The sequence below is a fragment of the Meles meles genome, chromosome 8 (genome assembly GCF_922984935.1).
Source record: "Meles meles chromosome 8, mMelMel3.1 paternal haplotype, whole genome shotgun sequence".
NCBI lineage: Eukaryota > Metazoa > Chordata > Mammalia > Carnivora > Mustelidae > Meles > Meles meles.
The window spans coordinates 47,365,730-47,388,578 of record NC_060073.1 but is presented as its reverse complement, the minus strand read 5'-3'; the positions used below and the strand labels follow the sequence as shown (position 1 = coordinate 47,388,578).

General features: G+C 38.8%; 1 protein-coding gene across 1 annotated transcript in view; it reads left to right on the top strand.

Annotated features, from left to right (window-relative positions):
• PDE3B (phosphodiesterase 3B) overlaps positions 1 to 22,849 on the top strand; it is a 182,449-nt gene that overhangs the window by 101,285 nt on the left and 58,315 nt on the right. The window contains exon 2 of the mRNA XM_046015530.1: positions 11,162 to 11,212. Within this exon, the coding sequence (XP_045871486.1) occupies positions 11,162 to 11,212 (51 nt within the window). The remainder of the gene's footprint in view (positions 1 to 11,161; positions 11,213 to 22,849) is intronic.

The window sequence follows — 22,849 nt, the reverse complement described above, 5'->3', positions numbered from 1 at the left end:
GACTCTCCCTCGTATTATTCAGGAATGCAAAGACTGTGTCTCTCTGTAAACACATTAGATGAGCCAGAGATACAAAAGAACCAAAGAGCAGAATTCCTGAACAAAGGGACTTCCAGAAGATTTTGCATGTGTTATTTTTTTAGTTTTTTCTCAATACATACATGTAACCATTTCACCAGTACTGCTCGTGTCTTGGTTGGCTCACCATCCTCAAGTTTGAACTATAATTTATCTGTCCCCAGATAAATTTTAAAGGGCAGCCAGAGAAGAAATACATGTTGTATTTGCTTTGTTAGTCACAGGGTGTGCCTGTCTATAGGACCAGCTAGTTTCTTTGTTTCACTTGAACGACTGTGATTGTGGATCTTTTAGTTGTGTGAGCCCTATAGAGTTGATGGTGAGGAAAAAAGCAACCGAGACTCCTCTGTTTCAGTGGTAAGTAGGTGGGAAGCCGTATAGTACAGTGTCTGAGAGCCTGGGCTATAGCCCGTCAGCCTACCTGTTGTATGTAGAGATGAGGGTGTCTTCAGGTTTGGTTGTAAGACCACCAGTTTAAGTTGATCTCACATCCCCTCCCCCTCCCCGAAGGCCCTTGTGATCTGATTTTCTTTTCAGACCCAGAGTCAAGTTTGTAGCATATTTTTATCAAAGTGAGGAGCCATTTTTTCTCTTTTGGTCTTGTCCATAAGCCATCCTTAGAATTCTAGAATATTTGTTAAGATATGCCTTATACATATTTTTCAAGTGTTTTAGTAAGGTTTTAAACAGTATTAGCTATTATTAATTTAATCCTGGTATTTTCTTAAATTATACTAAAAACCACATTGTAACTTAAAAAGAAGACATTTTATTTATTCACAATGGCGGGGGTGGGAAGTAGAAATTATTTTCTTTAAAGGTTCACAATTCCAATTTTCCCAGTTATTTTTGGCATATTATCCCCAGAATGGTGAGAATGTGGAGTCTTTGTCAGGGATAGAGATAAAATTTTGTCAGTCATAGGCTAGAGAAAGTAGTTGAGGCATGCACCAAGATGTCTATCCAGAAAGACCTATGAGATCTAGAGGAAGAGCAGGTTGGTAAAACTTTGAAAACCTGTAGAGATTAAGATTAAGATTAAGATTAAGAACACTGGTAAACCAGAAGCTATTACGTATTATACTTAGAAAATGGCTCTCTTTGCTTCAAGTCCCTCAACACACTAATTAGGCCATGTATGTGGAACTGTTTTATAACTTTTAAATGATTATGAAAAATTTGTAAGATTTTTAAAAAGGTGTTTTACTGAGTTTTAGAACATCAAATGATAAAAACAAGATAGTCTCCTAAGAGCTAATGAACAAAAATTTTAAGTTCTTATTAGTTTATCAGTAGGATGTGGAGATTTAAGTAATCGGTACCTCCACAGTTTAAATCTCTATGTATTTCAAACAATGTATGATTTCCATACTTATGTATTATACTCACTCAACCTGTGTTTATTCCTGCCCCTTTAAATGTCTTTGTCACTGGTTTTTGTACTCTTGACAGGAAAAAAAAAAAAAAGAAACTTGTATTTCAGGTGCTCCCTTATAAAATCTGAATTATTAGTCCAGCTTCAGAAAAATCACACTTTATACTACAGTATTATGTAATTTATTTCCTTTCGAATTTATGAAGAAAAAGAAAGGGGAGTGAATTTTAGTGGTACTCACCTGGCATGCTCAAGGACCAGTAAGTAAACCAGTGTAGCTAAATCAGCGTCCTCTTAAGAGAGAATTATAGGGGAGGAATTGGAAACGAGAGGCAAACATCACTCTTTTGAGGAATTTTGCTCCAAAGGGGAGCAGAGAAATGGGACAGTGGCTGAGTTTACGTGTGATCCCGAGAAGGTATGTGTAGGTGAGATGTGAGAAATGACAGCATGTTTATAATCTAGTAAGAATGATTTTGTAGAGAGAGAAAATGATGTTGTAAGACAGAGGGAGAGAGTAGCTTTTGTAAATATCTTCAAGTAGGCAACCTGGGATTGGATCTAGTATGTTTGTGGAAAAACTGGCCACTGACTAGAGCTTAGAAAGTCCATCTGTAGTAACTGCATGAAATGCAGGGAAGGTGGGATCCAATTTTACAGGGTGACTTGATAATTAAAAGCAGTGTCTTTGGGAAAGATCTCATAAAAAGCATGAATAATTATCCTTTTAGCATACCAGAAAGGGAATAAAATTGGAGGGAGGTAAAATTTGAGTTCAGATTCTAGCTCTGTGATTTACTTGCTGACATGTGAACTTAGTTACAACATCCCTGTACTGTTTAGGGGTGTAGAAATAGAATTCATTTTAAGCTAAAAAGATTTTAATGACGAATCGACTTTGAGAGAATGAGCAGAGCTAAGAGAATGGATGAGAGATGGTGAGACGAGCAACCATGAAAAGCTGTTACCTCTCCTGGGGCTGCAAGAATAGGGGTGGAAATGGTGTTTTCAAAGTCACAGCTTCAGTTGTGAAGGGAAGGCCATCTGGTAAGAGCTGTAGTCATGGGGGTGGGACAGAGGGGAGGGGAGGTACATAGTCATTACACGGGACAATGGTGTGTACGCAGGCAACAGAAAAGAAATAACCTTGATTTCTCTTTCCTCTCAGATTCCAGTTTCCTGTTGGTGGGTCCCAGCGTAAGCAGAAGTCAGCTGCATGGGAGCTTAGGTGTTAGAGACTAGGGATCAGCCTCCCTGGGATCGAGGGAAGGGCAAAAGGACTCTGGGAGGCAAATACAGAATTATTAGTACAGTCACCAAGCCTCAACTTCTCCATAGAGAAAATGGGGTGACTGGCAAAGTTGTTGTGATTTTACATGGCTGCCAAGTGCCTGGCACACTGCTGGCACATCATAGTGTTCAGTAAATAATAAGAAGATGGTACGGCATCATGGTTAAGAATCTTAAAGCTTTGGAGTTAGAGCCCAATTCAGTTTCTGTCTCTGCCACTTACTAGTCATGTGACTTTGGGCAGGTTACTTAACCTTTCTTAGTCTCTGTTGTGTCATCTGTAAAATGGGGAAATAAGGCTTACCACAGAGAATTCTAGTAAAGATTAAAGGAGACAATATGTATTAAGTGTCTAATATGGTGCTGTACATAGCATACTGTCTAAGTTACCATAATCATATTGTTTGGATTAGTCGGAGCGGTATCCAAGTAATACTAGTCCTCCCGCCGCCTTTCCTATACACACACACACACACACACACACACACACACACCCCTTTTTTCTGCTTCTCAGTTCTTCTGTCTGGGCCCTTCTTTGTCATGCAGGGGTCAAGGGTACTGTCTTTGCCCTTTAGATGGTTAGAAAGTACAGGTTCAGCTAGTTTAACACTTTGGCTATCCATTTATGTTCCTGGTTTCTGGTCAGTAAACACAATCACAGAGTTAAATGGTTTCTTTATTGGGCCTACGTCAGAAGGCATAGAAATAGAAAAAGTTAGAAATACTGAAATTGAGTCAGTTTCATTAGCATGGATTTATACACAGAGCTCAAGTAAATTGTCATTAAGCAATTTGAGAATAAAGGGTATTGTAACAGTTAACTCACAGCTGTACCATAATAAACATTTTTTTTAAAAAATTTCACATAAGTCTAACAGTTCTGTGAGTTTGACTTGAAGGCGCATATATGTTTTTCTTTTTGGCTACATAGGGAACAATGAAATAAAACCTCATTGACGTAATAGAACCTGATAACATCTCCTGGTTGTACTGGTGATGTTTCACTGTGGTATTGGTGGTTTTGTAGAGCTCTGTAAAGCAGGTTGGACTTATAAACATATTCAAACAGAAACTTATCAGGATTCAACTTTTTAAACCACAAAGTTGAATTTATATGAAGGCATAGTCTTGGGTTCACTTTATCAAATCCCCTAAAAAAATTCTTTTTAGTAGTATATACCTCATATGCTACTTAGAATGCTGTTTTTAAAATTAGTTTTGGACAGATGACCGCAGTGTGTGAAAATACATAATAATTTCTGATACTGTATTTGAGCTGAAAAGGAAACATAAATATTGGAAGCTCCTAAAACAGCTACTAAAATTTCATACATTCATTAAATGGTGCCTTCTAATATAGTAGAACCATATTCTGAAAACATACCATACCCACTACAACTTCTTTTTTTACTGTGGTAAAAATTTAGCTAATTTAAATTATTTATAGACTCTACTTTGGCATTGGTACTAAAGTTTAGATGCCTAAAGTTTTGCTGACTTAGGAACAATGTATATGCAGGACATAAACTGTTTCCTTGGAAGTAAGACTTTAAAAGAGCTATGTATTATTATATGGGAGGAATGAATGTTTCTGCCAGTTTTCTTAAACTTTTAATATCCATGCACCATATACTATGTATTCAGTATGCATGGTAAGCACCTGCCAATTTTACACAAATGTATAAAAATGATTCATTATAATTTTTAAAAACTAAAAAATCAGTATTTTTATATCACTGAACATTGTTTGCAACATTAAGGGTATCTCTGTTGTAGCTCGCTATGAGTAAATAGGTTGTGTGTTGTAGATTCATTCTGTATCCAACCAAATTCTATTCTGTTCTGTATTTCTCTTAAATTAGAAAAATCCAAGCAAAATCGTAATTGGGCGATGAAAGGCAGCGAGTGTTTTTGGCTCTTGGTTCTGAATACTCAGATTCAGTGTGACCCCTGCAGTTGTAAAGAGATTTCTCACTGAAGATTATTTTCAGAGCTGTGTCAGTTGCTAAGCTAATAACCATTGTCATGCTTAAAACCTTGAGAAATAAGGGTGCCTGGGTGTCTCGGTTAAGCACCTGACTCTTGATTTTGGCTGTGGGACATGGTCTCAGGGTCGTGGGACTGATTCCCACATCAGGCTCTGCGCTTAGCCAGGAATCTGCTGGAGAGTCCCTCCCGCCCTCTCCCTCTGTCCCTCCTCTGTCTCTCTCAAAAACAAATTTTATTTGCCCCATTTCCCACAGCACACGGAAAGGATATATACTCTGTGGCCAAAAATTGCGTGCAGTTACATTTATGCTATTTCTTAAATGCTGAATTATGACCAGTATATGTGTTTCAACGACCAGCTGTCTTCTGTGAATAAAGTAGTGCATAAATCTGAAGTTAGGAGATATTCTCATTGTTTGGTAGGACTTCTTGCTGCACAGATAACTGATTCTCTCAGAACTGCTAATACACGTTTCTCAGTTTCTGTCGAGTTCACAAAATAATCATTAAATGGGGGGGGATCCTCTTTTGTAGTATGGGTTTTCAGTGATAGACACATAGGAACTTGTCTGCCACCCTCCCTGCTAAGTACTGCACATAACCAGGGTTGATTCAGACTTAGCACAGGAGCGCGCTCATCCAGCAGCTAAGTGGCATAGCTACTGTATGCAAGCGTGATGGTGATTACTCTTACATCCTACGCCTTTTTGGTTCTGGGGTACCCCGAGGTGCCGTCTGGTAAGTATATGTTGGAAATTATTTGATCTGTTATCTCTTCCAGCATAATGCTTATCTACCTGGCTGGTTTTACAAGCCCCTCAAGCCCCTCAGCAGTAGTATATCTTTTTTTTTTTTTTTTAAATAATGCGCATTTGCAGTGAGGAGCAGAGAATCTGGATGGTATCTTTTCTGTTTTAAGAACGAAAATCTTCAGATTCATATAAGAAAACATTATGTTCTTGTTCCAGAAAGATTCTGTTGGTTTACCAAAACGATTTTTAGGTTTTGTTGGAATATGACCTAAAAGTTTCCGTGGCTTCCTATTATCATTATTTGATAAAGTTTCAAAGTGGAAAACAGGCAGAGGAATATAGGGTAAATGAATACAAGTCTAAAAAACAATGAGCTTTTAGATAGTAACTGTTGTATGTCCTAGTAATATGTTCATTTTTTGGATTTGTGTGGTATTTGCATTAGATTGGTGTTCCATTTGCATTAGAGTCTTGTTTTTTGTTTTTTTTTTAAGATTTTATTTATTCATTTGAGAGACAGAGCACAAGCAGGAGAGGCAGAGAAGGGAGAGAGAAGCAGACCCCTTGCTGAGTTGGGAGCCCAGCATTGGGCTCCATTCCAGGACCTGGAGATCATGACCTGAGCCACCCAGGCACCCCTGGAGTCTTGTTCTTGATCTAGGCTGAGCATTAATTCTGAATTATTTATGTTTCTATTTTTATCAACACCTTAAGCTTTAGGAAACCAACACTGAGCCTTTTTTTTTTAAAGATTTATTTATTTATTTATTTATTAGACAGAGATCACAAGTAGGCAGAGAGGCAGGCAGAGAGAGGAGGAAGCAGGCTCCCTGCTGAGCAGAGAGCCCGATGCGGGGCTCGATCCCAGGACCTTGGGACTATGACCTGAGCTGAAGGCAGAGGCTTTAACCCACTGAGACACCCAGGCGCCCCCATTTCTTTTTTTTGATTGGAGATAGAGTGCAACACAATGAAAAGAATGCAAACTTTAATAGATGCAAACAATAATATTCCAGTGACGTAAAAATACTTAAGATAATTTGTAAAGAATAACACAGGCCTTAGGGCACCTGCCCAGCTTTTAAGAAAATTATAGCTATTATGATGAGGATGATGAGTTCTCTCTGGAAATCAGAATTAATCTAATATTTCATAATTGTGAAATATATGTAAAGTATATAGATTCCTTTTTCCCTCTAACCATTCCAGACCACTGATGAACAACAAGTGATTTATAGATCATAATCTGATAAATAATGGCTAATACTCCATTACTGTTTTCTAGTTTAAATTTTATCTAAATCCTAATATTATAGAGCCATTGAGCAGTATCTTCCTTAGGATTTTGTTGTTTTGAGTATCTCTCAATCTATCCTGTATTCTTAGTTCTGCTACTGTTTTGGATCATTCCTATCAGGTACAGACAAGCTCTAGAACCTAGAGCTTTTGTTAACCATGTCAACGATGACAAAAAGTATTATCCCCACATTCTTTTCCAACCATTATCCCATTTCACTCTTGTCGCTTACAGCACAATTTCTTAAAGAGTTTTCACTAGTCACTGTCTTCACTTCTTTACCTTCTTAAATTCGTAGTTTTTAATTAAAGCTACATAAATACTTACAAAATACGCATAAAGTATAGACGAAGGAAAGCAAACACCAGCTACTCTCTGTTACCATTGATTTTGAACATTACTGGTAACTTTGAAGTTCCCTGTATGCCACGCCTGGCTCCAGTTTCCTTCTCCTATCCCTTAGAAACAATCACCATCCTGAATTTCTTAGAGTTTCCTATATATTTATATTCCTGGAAAGTAATTATTTTAATATATATGATATATATGATATATATCATATTTATATTCCTGAAAAGTAATTATTTTAAAAGTGTATTTTACTTTCCTGAAAAGTAAATATTTTACAGGTATCAAATAATACTGTGTGTATTCTTCTGTGACTTTTCTTATTCAGTCCTTTGTTTCCGGGATTAATTTATTAGTATGTAACGGTACTTCATTTATTTTTGCCGTTGTAGTCCATGGTATGAATATACCCGTGTCCCCATCTTGTTATGGACAGTTGGGTTACACCGAGTTTGCTTGCTACCCCAAACAGTGCTGCTGCGTGCATCTAGGTTAAACAGTATAGCAAAGTCCAAGTTTTGGGAAGGTTTTTCTTCTGATCTGTTGTGGATTGATGCTTTTATAAAGTGCACTAAAAACGTTTCAGCCAATGTTAAATTGCTGTAAAAATCCCTAAGCCTGTACTGTCCATTTCTTTCTTTCTCTTACTGTGGTGCACACTTGGAGTCACACCGCTTTCATACATTCGTACCTGCAGAATGCCTGGCTCATACATCCTCCACTACCCAGGCAAAAATTGTGTTTGCTCAAAATCACTAATCGCTAGGTATTCAGATTAAACAGAAGACAGTCTGCTAGCAGTTTGTGACTTTCACTGTATGTTTTTTCAGTTGCTAACCTGCAGGGGATTTCAGATAAAGGCCTCCAGGGGCAGTTGGAGTAGGGCGTCCATGACCTCTTGTGTTGCTGGAGCTTCTAAGCAGGCAAACCTTCAACATGGTGCACTCAGACCATAAGCTAATGGTGTTTCTCTCAGCAGGAAGCCGGATGACTTTATGTCCCTATTTCTCAACCTTATTTTCATTATCATTTCCCTCCTAATGAGCCGGTTTAGACATTTTTTTCCCCTTCTAATCATTCTTCCTCCTCTCTGAAATTTCAGTACTGAGATTGACAGTCTCTCTGCTTCTCTACTGTGGTGTTTGTAGGCCTACAGTCATTTTATTGTTTTTAAGATTTTTTTGTGTGTGTCTGTGTGTGTCCTAAGAACCAGTTTTCACCTGCTTGGGAGTGATAGCACTACCTTAAGAATGCATAATATGAATACAGGTATGGTTCTGGCAGTAGACTACAAACACTTAAGAAGATAGTATTTAATTATAGTTGAATGAAATGGGGAGCAAGGAAGACTCCGTGTTAAGAAGCTGTCCTAATGAAAATGTGCTTGATTTACCAAAAGATCAGCTTCTATGTAGACCCATGAGGAATAGGCATTTGTCACTGTTTAATAGCATACTTTGTAGAAGACATGTGGAAGTATGGATTGGAGGACAGTAGTTAGGCAAGTTTGCAGATTTAGAATGCAAATTAGTGAATTGATGCCTATCTCCTAGGTAATTTTTGGTGACAGATCATGTGGCTCTGACTCCACACCTGTCTGTTCTGTGCTTTTATTGGTGACTTAAGAAAACCTCAGGTTTACAAATGATGAAAGGAGTGGTCACTATGCTAGTTGACATCCTCAATCTCAAAAGAAAAATGAAGGACAGAAGTAAAGTATTGCAGTTGGGTCTAAAATAGCAATTGTAGGGATGCCTGGGTTGGCTCGGTTAAGTGTCTGCCTTCAGCTCAGGTCAGTCCTGGGATCAAGCCCCGTGTAGGATTCCCTGCTCAGCCAGGAGTCTGTTCTCCCTGTCGCCCTGCTCCTCCCACCCCCTGCCGTGTGTGTGCCCGCGCTCGCGCACTCTCTCTCTCTCAAATAAATAAATACTTTTAAAATACCAATTGTGTGAGAGTTGACAAAGTGGAACATAGAAATACCAAGTACAAAAGAAACTTAGGGATTTAAGTTATGTTACTCTTAAAAAAAAAAAAGATTTATTTATTTTAGAGAGGGAGAGAGAATGTGAGGGTAGAAAGAGAGGGAGAAGCAGATTCTGGGTTGAGTTTGGAGTCCCATGCAGGGCTCAGTCCCAGGATCCCGAGATCATGACCTGAGCTGAAATCAGGAGTCTGCTGCTTAACCAACTGAGCCACCCAGGTGCCCCAAGTTACATTACTTTTAACATGAGTGTTCTGAGAAAGTAATTAACATCTTAAACTGCATTAATTAATGTTTCTAGAATCTAGAATGTATACTGGTCACATCACAACCTGAAATAATTATGTCAGGATTACACTTAGGGCCATATAAAATACTGCATAAATTTAATGAGTCTACTAATATTCATGAACTACTTTGCATGTAGTTATACCAAGTCCATTCTGTGGGTACTGGTCCATGGGTTTTAGATGTAGTTACAGTAGGTTGGGATATTCTTTGGGAGAGAAATAGTGTTTTTTTTCCACTAGCAAGAGACAACCTTTTACAAGGATGTGGACAGGGAGATTGTGATAATGACAACTGACAATCTTTTGAGTGATTAAGGGTGGGTATGTCCTCTAAAATAGGGGTCAGCAAACTATAGCCCACCGACCAAATCCAGCCAGCAGCCTGTTTTTGTAGGGCTTTCCAGCTAAGAATGGTTTTGCTTTTTAAGCATTGTAAGCCTGAAATATTTACTATCTGTCCCTCTATAGAAAAAAAAACAAAACTCCAACTCCTGATAAAATATTGGACCAGTGATAGAGTGGATAACCCTTTAAGATCTTTTGCAGACAGGAGACAGAAGACCAAGATAAAAAACAACACAGATAGTTCACTATTCAGGTGCGCCAGGTGGCTCAGTCCATAAGAACATGTGACTCCTGATCTTGCGGTTGTGAGATGGAGCCCCCGTTGAGGAAGAATTTACTTGGAAAAAAAAAAAATAGTTCAGTATATAGAAATCAGGTGATTGTATTACAAATTAGGTTTAAATTAGAGACTAGGGAGCTATGTAGAAAATTGCAATTATTATCAATTTATTTTGGCAAAAGGAGACCTTTTTATTAATTAAAGAGAAATTTATGATTAATTATAGATAGCAGTTATAGATTGCTAAATTAAAGCTAATGTTTTCTCCTTGAGCATAGTGACTGTTGGAAGGAGAAGTGGCCAGAAAGCTCCCTGGGAAGAAAAAGGAGAGGAATTTAAATACCAGTCTGGGACTAAGAAGTTATCATGAATAGCCTATAAAGGGGACAAACAGGAAAACGGTCACTAATTATCTGCATATCAAAAGAGTTGAGTGTTGCTGTTTATAATCCGTTACTTTATACTTAATCTGACCTCCATGACAAGCTTTTTTTTTTTTTTTTTTTAAAGATTTTATTCATTTATTTAACAGAGAGATCACAAGTAGACAGAGAGGCAGACAGGGGGTGGGGGGAAGAGGTGTGCTGAGCACAGAGCCTGATGTGTGACTCAATTCCAGGACCCCCAAGATCATGACCTGAGCCCAAGACGGAGGCTTAAACCACTGAGCCACCCAGGTGCCAAGGACAAGCTTTTAAATTGCTTTTGCAAGAACTGCCTTATTAGTAAGGAAATAGCACCACCTACTGACACGGTTTGGAATGATGAGTGATGATCCTTCGAAGATGGTGGGAGGAGGGAGAATGTCTGATGATTTGTAATTTTTCTTGTATTTTTAACAACTGTGTGTTATTTTGATTTGTATTTTCCTTTCTGTGGTAATGGATATTTTGAAGGTTAATATATCTTATTACGGTGGCTTTATTCTGCCAATTTGCTTGATTTCCCAATCACAGAGTATATAATTTATGGAATTTGCTTTCGTTGGATAATTTTATTCTCACATTTCCAGTTGCTCTCCCAAACTGTAAGCTGTCTTTTAGGTACCTGTAATTGAAGATATTCTATTTCATCTTGACATATATTTGCTTATTTCTGGTTTGTAACTAAGCGTTTTGTTTTGTTTTGTTTTCCAGATGATTCTTTGGGATTGGGACTTAAAGCAATGGTATAAACCTCATTATCAGGTAAATATAGTAAATATCACTAATGTCTGTAATGAAACTTTTTTTAAATTGAAGTATAGTTGACACATAATGTTAGTTTCAGGGATACTGTAATGAAACTTTCGGCATTTTGTTATTTTTAATTTTTATTTATTCATTTTATATGTATATGTTTTCAGTTTAAAAAAAAAAGATTTTAATTATTTGAGAGAACATGATGGGTGGTGGAAGTGGCAGGGGGAGAGGGAGAAGCAGGTAACCTGTGAGGGGGGAGCCAGATATGGGGCTTTGATTCTGGGCTTGATTCTGGGACCCTGGGATCAAGACTTGAGTCAGATGCTTAACCAACTGAGCCACCCAGGTACCCTGAAACTTTTGACATTTTATGGAAGTTATATTCATGAGATTTCTGTGTCATAAGATTTTCTTTAACTGAACTAAAAGAGAACTTTCTTCTAGGTACTTTAAAAATATATATATATATATTTTAATCATGAGGGGAAGAAGAAAATGATAAGAAACCATACTTGTGTAAGAGTTATTTTTTAAAATGTTGGTAGTATAATCTGGGCTCAGAATAAACGAATAATTCTATACTAAGCATGAGATTTTTTTTTTTTTTTCTGATTGTGGGCAATTGATTCACAGAGGGGGGAAATAGATTAAAGGCCATATATGAAAAGAAGCAAAACATTTGGCAGAATATTTTACTAGGGAAACAAAAACACAGTGTTTGGTTTTTTTGTTCATTTGGTTTTTGGTAAACTTTCAATTAAATTATCATACAAAAAAGTGCACAACTTCATGAATTTTCACAAACTAAACATTCCACATAACTAATACCCATTTCAAGAAATAGAATTTTACCAGCATTCCAGAAACCTCATTTATGTACCATTCTCATTATTGACTGTATCCCCAAGGATGATGTCTCTCCTGACTGATGTAGGAAAGATGTTAGGGTTGGAAGCAGAAGGCCAAGAAAGAATTCTTGAGACATCTTTGGTGCAAAAAGGTGATTCTTTAGGACCTGTGGGCAGAAAGCTGCACTGGGGTCATGAGGAGTGGCCCATTATATACTTCCAGGTTGGGAGGGGTTAGGGATAGTGTAAATCTGTAAGGAATTTTGAAAGCAAGGTTTCCAGGACCTTGAGGAGGCTAGCTGTTGTTAGGAAAAGGTCATGTATTACCGTCTAATAAAACTTTAGTCATGAGACCCTTCAGATGTATATTGGTGGGCCATATATGAAGGGGGGTTTAGAGATAAAGGAAATTTCCAAAGGAATTTTTATACGTTAAAGTAGACTTACAGGATGCTGGGGGGTGGGAGGGATAGAGGGTATGCTAGGATTGCCTTTTGCCCTTAGCAAAGTATTAACATCGAGTCAGTTGAGCCCTAGAAGAATGTCACTCTGCCTTTCAAGAATTTGTCAATGGGCTTAGGTAGTAAAGAAATTTAATTTTTCTTCTGCCTTTGCTTATTTATGAACTTTATATATATAAATGGAATCATATAATATATACTTTTAAACTTTTTTATCACTTAAATAATATATATTAATATCAGAAGAATTAAAAATAGAAGTATAAGAGAAAAAAGAAAAATCACTCCTAAATACAAGCAGTAACTATGTTAATTATGTTAACTTTTGATGTATATCTTTACAGATCTTTTCCCATTTTCCCATTGTATTGAAATGTGTATGCATTCTAGTCTACAAAGAATATATTATGTTCTATAATAAATTATATAGAAATACATATAACATAAATATTAACAAAATAAAAAATTATTAATGTATTTATAAAATTAATTAAAAACTATGTTATAATACGCTGGCTTGAAACCTGATGGTTTCCACACTAATAGATAAACATTAATAAATACCAAATCTCACGGGGCGCCTGGGTGGCTCAGTGGGTTAAAACCTCTGCCTTTGGCTCAGGTCATGATCCTGGGGTTCTGGGTTCGAGCCCCACATCGGGCTCTCTGCTCGGCAGCGAGCCTGCTTCACCCCTCTCACTCTGCCTGCCTCTCTGCCTACTTGTCATCTCTCTGTCAAATAAATAAATAAAATCTTTAAAAAAAAAAACCAAATCTCTGTTCTTTATATCTACAGAAAGATTACTCTCTTTATTAGATTTATTTAGTTAGTTGTCTCTATCCCAATTTTTGAAAAAAATGCTTTCTGGCTGTCAGGAAGCAAGAATTTCTATCCCCGGGGCGCCTAGGTGGCTCAGTGGGTTAAAGCCTCTGCCTTCGGCTCAGGTCATGATCCCAGGATCCTGGGATCGAGCCCCACATCGGGCTCTCTGCTCAGCGAGAAGCCTGTTTCCTCCTCTCTCTCTCTCTGCCTGCTTGTGATCTCTATCTGTCAAATAAATAAATAAAATCTTTAAAAAAAAAAAAAAAAGAATTTCTATCCCCTTAAAGGTCCTGTAGCTGGACTAAGAATCAAACTGATATAAGACAGATTAACAGGAGAAAATGAGATTTAATAGGCATCCTTATAGGCGATCCACATAAACATGAAAATTCCAAAGATAGTCTGGGAAAATAAGGTATGTATGTCATTCTCAGCTAAGGACAAAAAGGGGATGGGGGTCTGGGACTTCAGAGGAAAGGAATGTAATTCCCAAGTTGGTTAGAAGAACAGATGTTTGGTCATTAGATGTTTGCCCTGCCATACAGGTGGTTCACTCAGATAGAATTGATCTGTGCTCTGGGGTGCCTGGCTGGTAGAGCATGTGATCCTGGATCTCAGGGTTGTAGCTTCGAGCCCCACGTTGGGTATAGAGATTATGTAATATCCTTAAAAAAATTTTGTGCCTGCTAATAATCTTTATTCAGGGAAAGACCCTCAATTTAGATTGTTCTGTGTACTTAAAGGAGGGGCAGAAGTTTTTCTTAAGGCCACAGGATCCCAAGTGCTTTCAGCTCAAAATAAGACAAATGCCAAAGTGGCACATCTGGGAGGGCCTGAACCCCTTCCCGGCTATTTTAAGTAGTGCTGCTGGCACTCTGGGTGTCTTTTGTTGGGTGTATATCTTAGAGTGGATCGCTGGGTCATTGGGTATGCATGCATATGCAGAGCCCCAGTACATAGCTCTGTTTTCCAAGTGCTTGTATCAATTTTTACCCACCATCAGCCTTTGAGAGTTCCAGTTGTTCCACATCCTTGTGAACACGTGGTAGGGTCTCTTTTAAATCCTTCTGCTAGCTGTGCAACAGTGTATCATTGTGCTTTTAATACTTGCATTTCTCCGATGACTCATCAGGTTGAGGATCTTTTCATATGTTAATTGGCTAGCCAGATATTCTTGGGTGGGGTCTTTATACTGATTTACTTGGTGATCAATAGGATTTGTTTACGTATTTTGGAAATGAATGTGTGTGTGTACACACACAAAACATATGTGTATATATATATATATATATACACACACACAAATGCTATATATGTATGTACATATATACATACATATACATAAAAGTGTATATATGTATAAAAGCATATATATGTGTGTGTATATATATATATATAGAATGTAATTAAAATGGGTGGGGTTTTTTTCCTAAGATTTTATTTATTTGAGGGGCACCTGGGTGGCTCAGTGGGTTAAAGCCCCTGCCTTCTGCTCAGGTCATGATCCCAGGGTCCTGGGATCGAGCCCTACATCGGGCTCTCTGCTCGGCAGGAAGCCTGCTTCCCCCTCTCTCTGCCTGCCTTTCTGCCTACTTGTGATCTCTGTCTGTCAAATAAATAAATAAAATCTTAAAAAAAAAAAAAGATTTATTTGAGAGAGAGAGAGAGCATGAGTGGAGAGGGGCAGGCAGAGAGGGAGAAGAAGTCTTTCTGCTGAGTGTAGATCTCCATCCTCTACTCCAGGATCATGACCTGAGCCGAAGGCCTATGCTTCACCAACTGAGCCAGCCAGGTGCCCCAAAATGTGTGTGTTTAAAAAAAAAAAAAGTCCTCTCCTAGTCTGATTTATCATGATGTCTTTTGATGAAAATATCACCAATGCTTATCAGATTAAGGAAGTTCAAAAAAAAAATTAAGGAAGTTCCATTCTAATCCTAGTTTAGTAAAGACTTTTTTTTCTCTTTTTAGTCATGAATGGGTGTAGAATTTTTTTTTTTTTAAGATTTTTTATTTATTTATTTGACAGAGATCACAAGCAGACAGAGAGGCAGGCAGAGAGAGAGAGAGGGAAGCAGGCTCGCTGCTGAGCAGAAAGCCCGATGCGGGACTCGATCCCAGGACTCCGAGATCATGACCTGAGCCGAAGGCAGCGGCTTAACCCACTGAGCCACCCAGGCGCCCCTGGGTGTAGAATTTTTATCAAATGCTTTTTCTGCATCTATGGAGATTATTCCTAGATTTTTTTCTGTTTATTAATGTGGTGAATTATATTGTTTAATTCCGTGCCTGTGTTAAACCATTCCCATATTCTTAGAATAAAGCAAATTTGATCAAGATAGTTTTAAAATATTATTTTTATTAAATATTAAAAATTTAAAAATATTTTAAAAAATAAATATTTTAAATTTTAAATTTTAAATTTTATATTTTTATATAAATATGTATATTTATATAAATATATAATATATATACACACACACATACACATACAGACCACTGGATTTCATTTTTTGTTTTGGAATTTTGAATCCATGTTTAAGAGAAAATTGGCCTATAATTCTTGTTTTTCATAATGTTCTTGGCATGTTTTTGGCATAAAACTTAGAATGGCCTCATAAAATAAAGTGGGATATTCACTCTCTGTTATAAAGAAACATTTGGTAAGATTGGTATTCTTTCTTTAATGTTTGAAAGAATGCTGTGGTGAAGGCATCTCAGTTTGGAGCTTTTTTTATGAACAAATGTTAAATTATGGATTCAGTTTCTTCAGTAGTTTTAGGCCTGTTCCAGTTTTCTAACAGCTGGGTTAGTGGTGCTTTCTAGGAACTCCTTTTTTTGTTGTTCCCTCCAGCCTTGAGACTGCTGAAAGCTCTATTTTACTTCCAAAATAGAAATCTGTTTGACAATTTTTGCCTGCTTTCTCCCTCTCAGCTGCTGTTTGCAAATTGGCAAATGCCTTCAGGGGAAAGCAGCTCTGAAGTCAAGCTTGCTGCTTTTTCTTCTCTCTGAGACCCTGCCTGTCTTGCTAACCCTGATGTTTCAGTCTTCCAGCCTCCTACAGAAAGCTCCACTCTGATTCCTGGCCTCTTAACTGCTCTGTTCCATAGCCTCTCTTCCCCTGGTAGGTTACGAGTCCGTATCAGAGACCTTGATGGGGAAAGTAGCACAGGATGGCAGATTGATTTTAATTTATTAACTCTTGAGTTCTTGTTCTTTCAAGGCCTGACTGCTTGACTGTTCTCTGAACAGCCTTGAAAAGGGTGCTATTCTTATTTATTTATTTATTTATTTATTTGAAAAAAGATTTTATTTATTTATTTGGCAGAGAGAGATCACAAGTAGGCAGAGGGGAAGGGGGAAGCAGGCTCCCTGCTGAGCAGGGAGCCCAATGTGGGGCTCCATCCCAGGACCCTGGGACTATGACCTGAGCTGAGGGCAGAGGCTTAACCCACTGAGCCCCCCAGGTACCCTGCTATTTTTATTTTATTTCAGCTTTTCTAGACTATTCTAGGCAGAAGAGTTGATTTGATATAGCCTCCTTGCTGAAAAATATGGCAAGCCTCTTATGTCACTCGAACATTTCATCACCTATACATTGGGAATAATACCCATTTCCTCAGAGAGCTGATTACGATAACAACAACAACAAGTGCCTGGGGGATAGTAGCACTCAGTAAAAATGTGAGCTAATATTATATTAATACATAATAATGAATTCTAAGTATCTCTGAAACTATCGTATAAGACAGGATTTAGCACAGTTTTTTCTATAAAGGGCCAGATAGTAAATATTTTAAAATTTTCATATGTTAATTGGCTACCCAGATATTCTGAAAATATTTAGCATTTTGGCACAGCCACCTACCCTACCCTCCTCCCCCTCTTCAGTCATCCTGTAAAGTGCAGGATCTATTCTTAGCTCTCTGGACAAAACCCAGATTTGCCACATATGAGCCAATGGGAAATAGGAATTTAAGTTCGGATTTAAAACTTTGTCACTCTTGGGGCGCCTGGGTGGCTCAGTGGGTTAAGCCGCTGCCTTCGGCTCAGGTCATGATCTCAGGGTCCTGGGATCGAGTCCTGCATCGGGCTCTCTGCTCAGCGGGGAGCCTGCTTCCCTCTCTCTCTCTCTGCCTGCCTCTCTGCCTACTTGTGATCTGTGTCTGTCAAATAAATAAATAAAATCTTTAAAAAAAAACAAAACAAACAAAAAAAAAAACTTTGTCACTCTTGCTTCCTACACTCCTCTCACCCGGAATAAAAGTTGAAGTCCTTGTCATGGACCCAAGTGACCTTCCACAATATGGTCCCTCACTCTACTTCTGTTTACTTCTCTGACCTCGTGTTGTACTAATTTCTCCTTCATCTACTCTGTTCCAGTTACTGGGGCCTCCTCGTTATTCCTCAGAGAAGCGAGGCAGGCTGTCCCTCTGGGTCTTCACACTTGCTGGTCTCCCTGCCTGGAATGCTCTTTTCCCATATCTCTGTCAGTTCTTAACATAAAGATTGTCTTTTCACCTTCTCAACATTTCAGTGCCCTCCATTACTTCTTTTTCTCTTTACTTGCTTTTTACCCTGCTCACAATCCATGATTCTCCCTCGTTCATATCCATTAGCCTGGAATCCTGTGTTCTCAAAAATTTAGTCCCAACATGCCTCTCCAACCTTATTTTCCAGGGCTCTTTTAAAAAAAAAAAATTACTTTAATAATTTTATGTTCCCTGTACTTTGCTATTTTATTGGTTTTGCACCTTTATTTGCATTCTTTCTTGATGAGCTCCCCCCAAATGCATTTTTAGCTTGAGTGTAAAAATTATTTCTCCCTGATCTTTATAAATAAAATACTGCCAAATTAATATCTCAGCTCAAATGCTACCCCTTCCATAAAGTTTCTTTTAACCATTTGGATTAAAGCTTGTGTATCTTCTTTGAACTCTGATGCCACTTTATCTGTATTTTTGTTTCATCACTTCCCATAATGTTAATAATAGTACTCTTACTGTACTTTACCTCTCTGTACCATACACTGCACTGTTTGCTCTGCCTGTATCGTCAGCTTTAATTCTCCCTGCTCCTCTCCACTAAGTGTAACTATCAATTCTGGAAATAATAAGAGGCAGCTGAATTTCAGGAGAATACTGAAAAATGGAAAGAGGAGGGTGGAGGAGTTAGGGACCCCAGTAATAAAAACTGCAGTGATGGGGTTTCTTACAACCCTTGCCTAACAGCAAGAGGTGACCCAGCAGAAGGTGACTCACGTGGGCTCATTCCTTCCCCAAGATAAAATGAGAGTCCTGCCAGTAACACCAAGTGAGTCTAGTTGCTCTAGCAGGGGGAAACTGATCAGGAGCTGCACTGACAATAAGAGGTCAAGGGAGGGATTCTCATTCCCTACTGAGCAGGAGTCCCCCTTTACCCAGAGACTGGGGATACAGCCATGACATGTGTCTAGTCCTGAAGGTGCTCTTTGTGCCCGTGGCCTGGAGACTCTCTTGCCCCACCGAGAGGTACCAGGTGGCTCAGTGAGGAAATTCTCCTTCCTCCTCCCATCTGCTCACCCACGGAAGTACCAGAAAGGACCAGTGGGAATCCTAGTGGCACCAGAAAACAATCAGGCAGACTGAAATACCACTGTAGATGCCCAGAAAGCTAAATTGTCATTAGAACCACAGCCTGAAAAAGTAGACCAGGACCTGTGTACTAAATCTAAACAGAAAGACCACCTCCCCATACAAAACATTTAAATAGGACTCAGAGTCTTCTAGGGTAATAGCTAAAATGCCGATGATAAAAGAAATGAAACCACTTTTCATACCAAGAACCAGGAAAATCACAACTTGAATGAGGAAAAAAACAGTCAATGCTTAACATCAAGATAAATCAGATTTGAAATTATCTGACAAATTTTTTCTTAAGATTTTATTTCTTTATTTTAGAGAGAGAGCATGAGCAGAGGGAGGAACAGAGGGAGAGGGACAGGCAGTCTCCCCACTGAGCAGGGAGGCTGATAGGGGGCTCTGAGATCATGACCTGAGCTGAAATCAAGAGTTGGATGCTTAAGCAACTGAGCTATCCTGGTGCCCCCGACAAGAAATTCTAATGCAGCCATCATAAAAATGTTCTATCAAGCATATAACAAGGAAACAAAATAGAAAATCTCAACAATAACCAAAAAACAGGCACTTCTCCCCTTTTATTGCACCTCACAGATGCTGTGGTGGCTTTTGTTTTGTTTTGTTTTTAACAAATTAAGGGTTTGTAGCAAACCTGCATCAAGCAAGTCTGTTTTTACTGTTTTAAGAACAGCATTTGCTCACTTCATGTTTCTCAGACACATTTTGGTAAGTGTTAAAATATTTCAAACTTTTTCATTATTACACTTGTTATGGTGATCTGTGATCAGTGATCTTGGATGTTACTGTTGTAATTGTTCTGGGGTGCCATGAGTCATGCTCATAAAAGATGGTTAACTTAATAAATATTGTATGTTATGGCTGCTCCACTGACCAGCTGTTCCCCCATCTCTCTCCCTTCTCTTTGGGCCTCCTTATTTCCCAAGATAGAACAATATTGAAATTCGGTCAGTTAATAACCCTTCAAGGCCCTCTTAGTGGTCAAGTGAGATTTCTTTTATTTCTTTTATCATCATGTCTCTTACTTTAAATGAAAAGCTAGAAATGATTAAGCCTTGAGAGGAGGGTGCCTCAAAAGCTAAGATAGGTCAAAAGCTAGGCCTCTTGCATCAGACACTGAAGTTGTGAATGCAAAGGAAAAGTTCTTTTTTTTTTTTTTTAAAGATTTATTTATTTATTTATTTGACAGTGAGAGAGGGAATACTAGCAGGGGGAGTGGGAGAGGGAGAAGCAGGATTCCCACTGAGCAGGGAGCCCAATACAGGGTTCATTCCCAGGACCCTAGGATCATAACCTGAGCTGAAGGCAGACGCTTAATGACTGAGCCACCCAGGTGCCCCAGTGTTGTGATTAATTTCTAATTTACTTCTAATTACTATTTTTAAAAAGATTTTATTTATTTATTTCACAGAGATACAAGTAGGCAGAGAGAGAGAGAGAGAGAGAGAGGAGGAAGCAGGCTTCCTGCTGAGCAAAGAGCCTGATATGGGGCTTGATCCCAGGATCCTGGGATCATAACCTGAGCTGAAGACAGAGGCTTTAACCCATTGAGCCACCCAGGTGCCCCCAAAGGAAAAGTTCTTGAAGGAAATGTAAAAGTGCTATTTCAGTGAGCAGGTGAATGATAAGAAAGTGAGGTGGCTGCTTTGCTGATAGGGAGAAAGTTATAATGTTCTGGATAGAGGATCGAACCAGCCACAACATTCCTTTCAGCCAAAGCCTGATCTAGAGCATGGTCCTAACTCTCTCCAATCCTATGAAGGCTGAGAGAGGCGAGGAAGCTGCAGAAGTAGTCTGAAGCCAGCAGAGGTGGGTTCATGAGGTTTAAGGAAGGAAGCCATCTCCAAAACATCAAAGCGCAAATGAGTGCTGATGTAGAAACTGCAGCAAGCTATCCAGAAGATCTAAGCTAAGATACTTACTGAAGGTGGTTACACGGAACAACAGATTTTCAGTGTATGTAAGGCAGCCTTCTATTGGGAGAAGATGGCACCCAGAACTTCCATTGCAGAAAGGAGAAGTCAATGCCTGGCTTCAAAGGTTAGACTGAGTTTTCTCACTGGGGCTAATGCAGCTGGTAACTTGACATTGAAGCCAGTGCTCATTTACTGTTCTGAAAATCCTAGGGTCCTTAAGAATTATGTTAAATGTATTCTGTGCTCTGTAAATGGAACAACAAAGCACATCTGTTTTCAACGGTTTACTGAACATTTTAAGTTCACCTTCGAGACCTCCTCAGGAAAAAAAAAAGATTCAGATATTACTGCTCATTGACAATGCACCTGATCACCCAAGAACTCTGATGGAGATGTACAACAAGATTAATATTTTCGTGCCTGTTAGCATCCATTCTGCAGCCCATGGAGCAAGGAATAATTTCGACTTCCAAGTCTTATTATTTAAGAAATACATTTTGTAAGGCTGTTCCTGCCCCAGATAGTGATTCCTCGGTCAGATCTGGGCAAAGAAAATTGAAAACCTTCTGAAAAGGATTCACAATTCAAGAGGTCAAAATACCAGCCTTAACAGAGTTTGGAAGAAGTTGATTCCCACCTTTGTGGATGACTTTGAAGGGCTCAAGATTTAAGGGAAGACGGTAACTAACTACACGTGTGGGAGAAACAGCAGGAGAAGTACACTTAGAAGTGGAGCCTGAGGATGACTGAATGGCTGCCATCTCGTGGTAAAACCTGAACGTATGAGGAGTTGCTTCTTACGAAGGAGCAAAGGAAAGTGGTTTCAGGAGATAGAATCTGCTCCCGAAGATGCTGTGAGGACTGTTGAAACGACGACAAAGGATTTAGGATATAATATAAACTTGATAAAGCAATCGCAGGTTTTGAGAAGATTGAATTCAAGTTTAAAAGAAGTTCTCCTGTGGGTACAATGCTATCAGACAGCATCACAAGCAACAGAGAAACTCTGAAAGGAAGAGTCAGCCGAATGCAGCTAACTTCATTTATTTTAAGAAATTGCCACAGCCGCCCCAACCCTTAGCAACCACCACCTTGATTGGATCAGTCTGCAGCCATCAGCATCACATTTGAGACCTTCCACTAGCAAAAAGATGACTTATTGAAAACTCAGATGATCGTTAGCATTTTTTAGCAATAAAGTATTTTTTAGAGGCAGGGAGAGTGTGGAGGGGAAGGGCAGAGAGAGAGAGAGAGAGATTCCTAAGCAGGCTCCACAGTGGGTGTGCAGCCTGACATGGGGCTTGATCTCACAACCCTGAGATCATGACCTGAGCTGAAATCAAGAGTCAGATACTTAACTGAGCCACCCCGGTGGCTAAATGAAGTATTTTTAAATTAGGGTATGTTGGGGCACCTGGATGGCTCAGTTGTTAATCTGCTGCCTTCGGCTCAGGTCATGATCCCGGAGGGGCTCCCTGCTCTGCGGGAGGCTTGCTTCTCCCTCTCCCGCTCCCCTGCTTGTGTTCCCTCTCTCGCTGTGTCTCTCTGTCAAATAAATAAATAAAATCTTAAAAAAAGATTTAGGTATGTACATTGTTTTTTTAGACATAATGCCATTGCACACATAATAGACTACAGTATATTGTAAACATAACTTTTATATGCACTAGGAGACCAGAGAATTTATTTGACTCACTTTATTGAGCTGTTTCCTCTTTTGCAATGGTCTGGAACCAAACCTGCAACATCTCTGAGGTAGATCTGTAGAAGTTATAAAAAAGAAATGAAAACTTTGGAACTCAAAAATACAGTAACGGAAATGAAAAATTTGAATGGGCTTAGGAGAATGGAGATGACAGAGGATGGAATTTTTGAGGTTGAGGATAGAGCAACAGAATTTACCTGATTTGAACAACAGAGAGGAAATAGACGGAAACAATATAACAGGGATGATTGGACAAT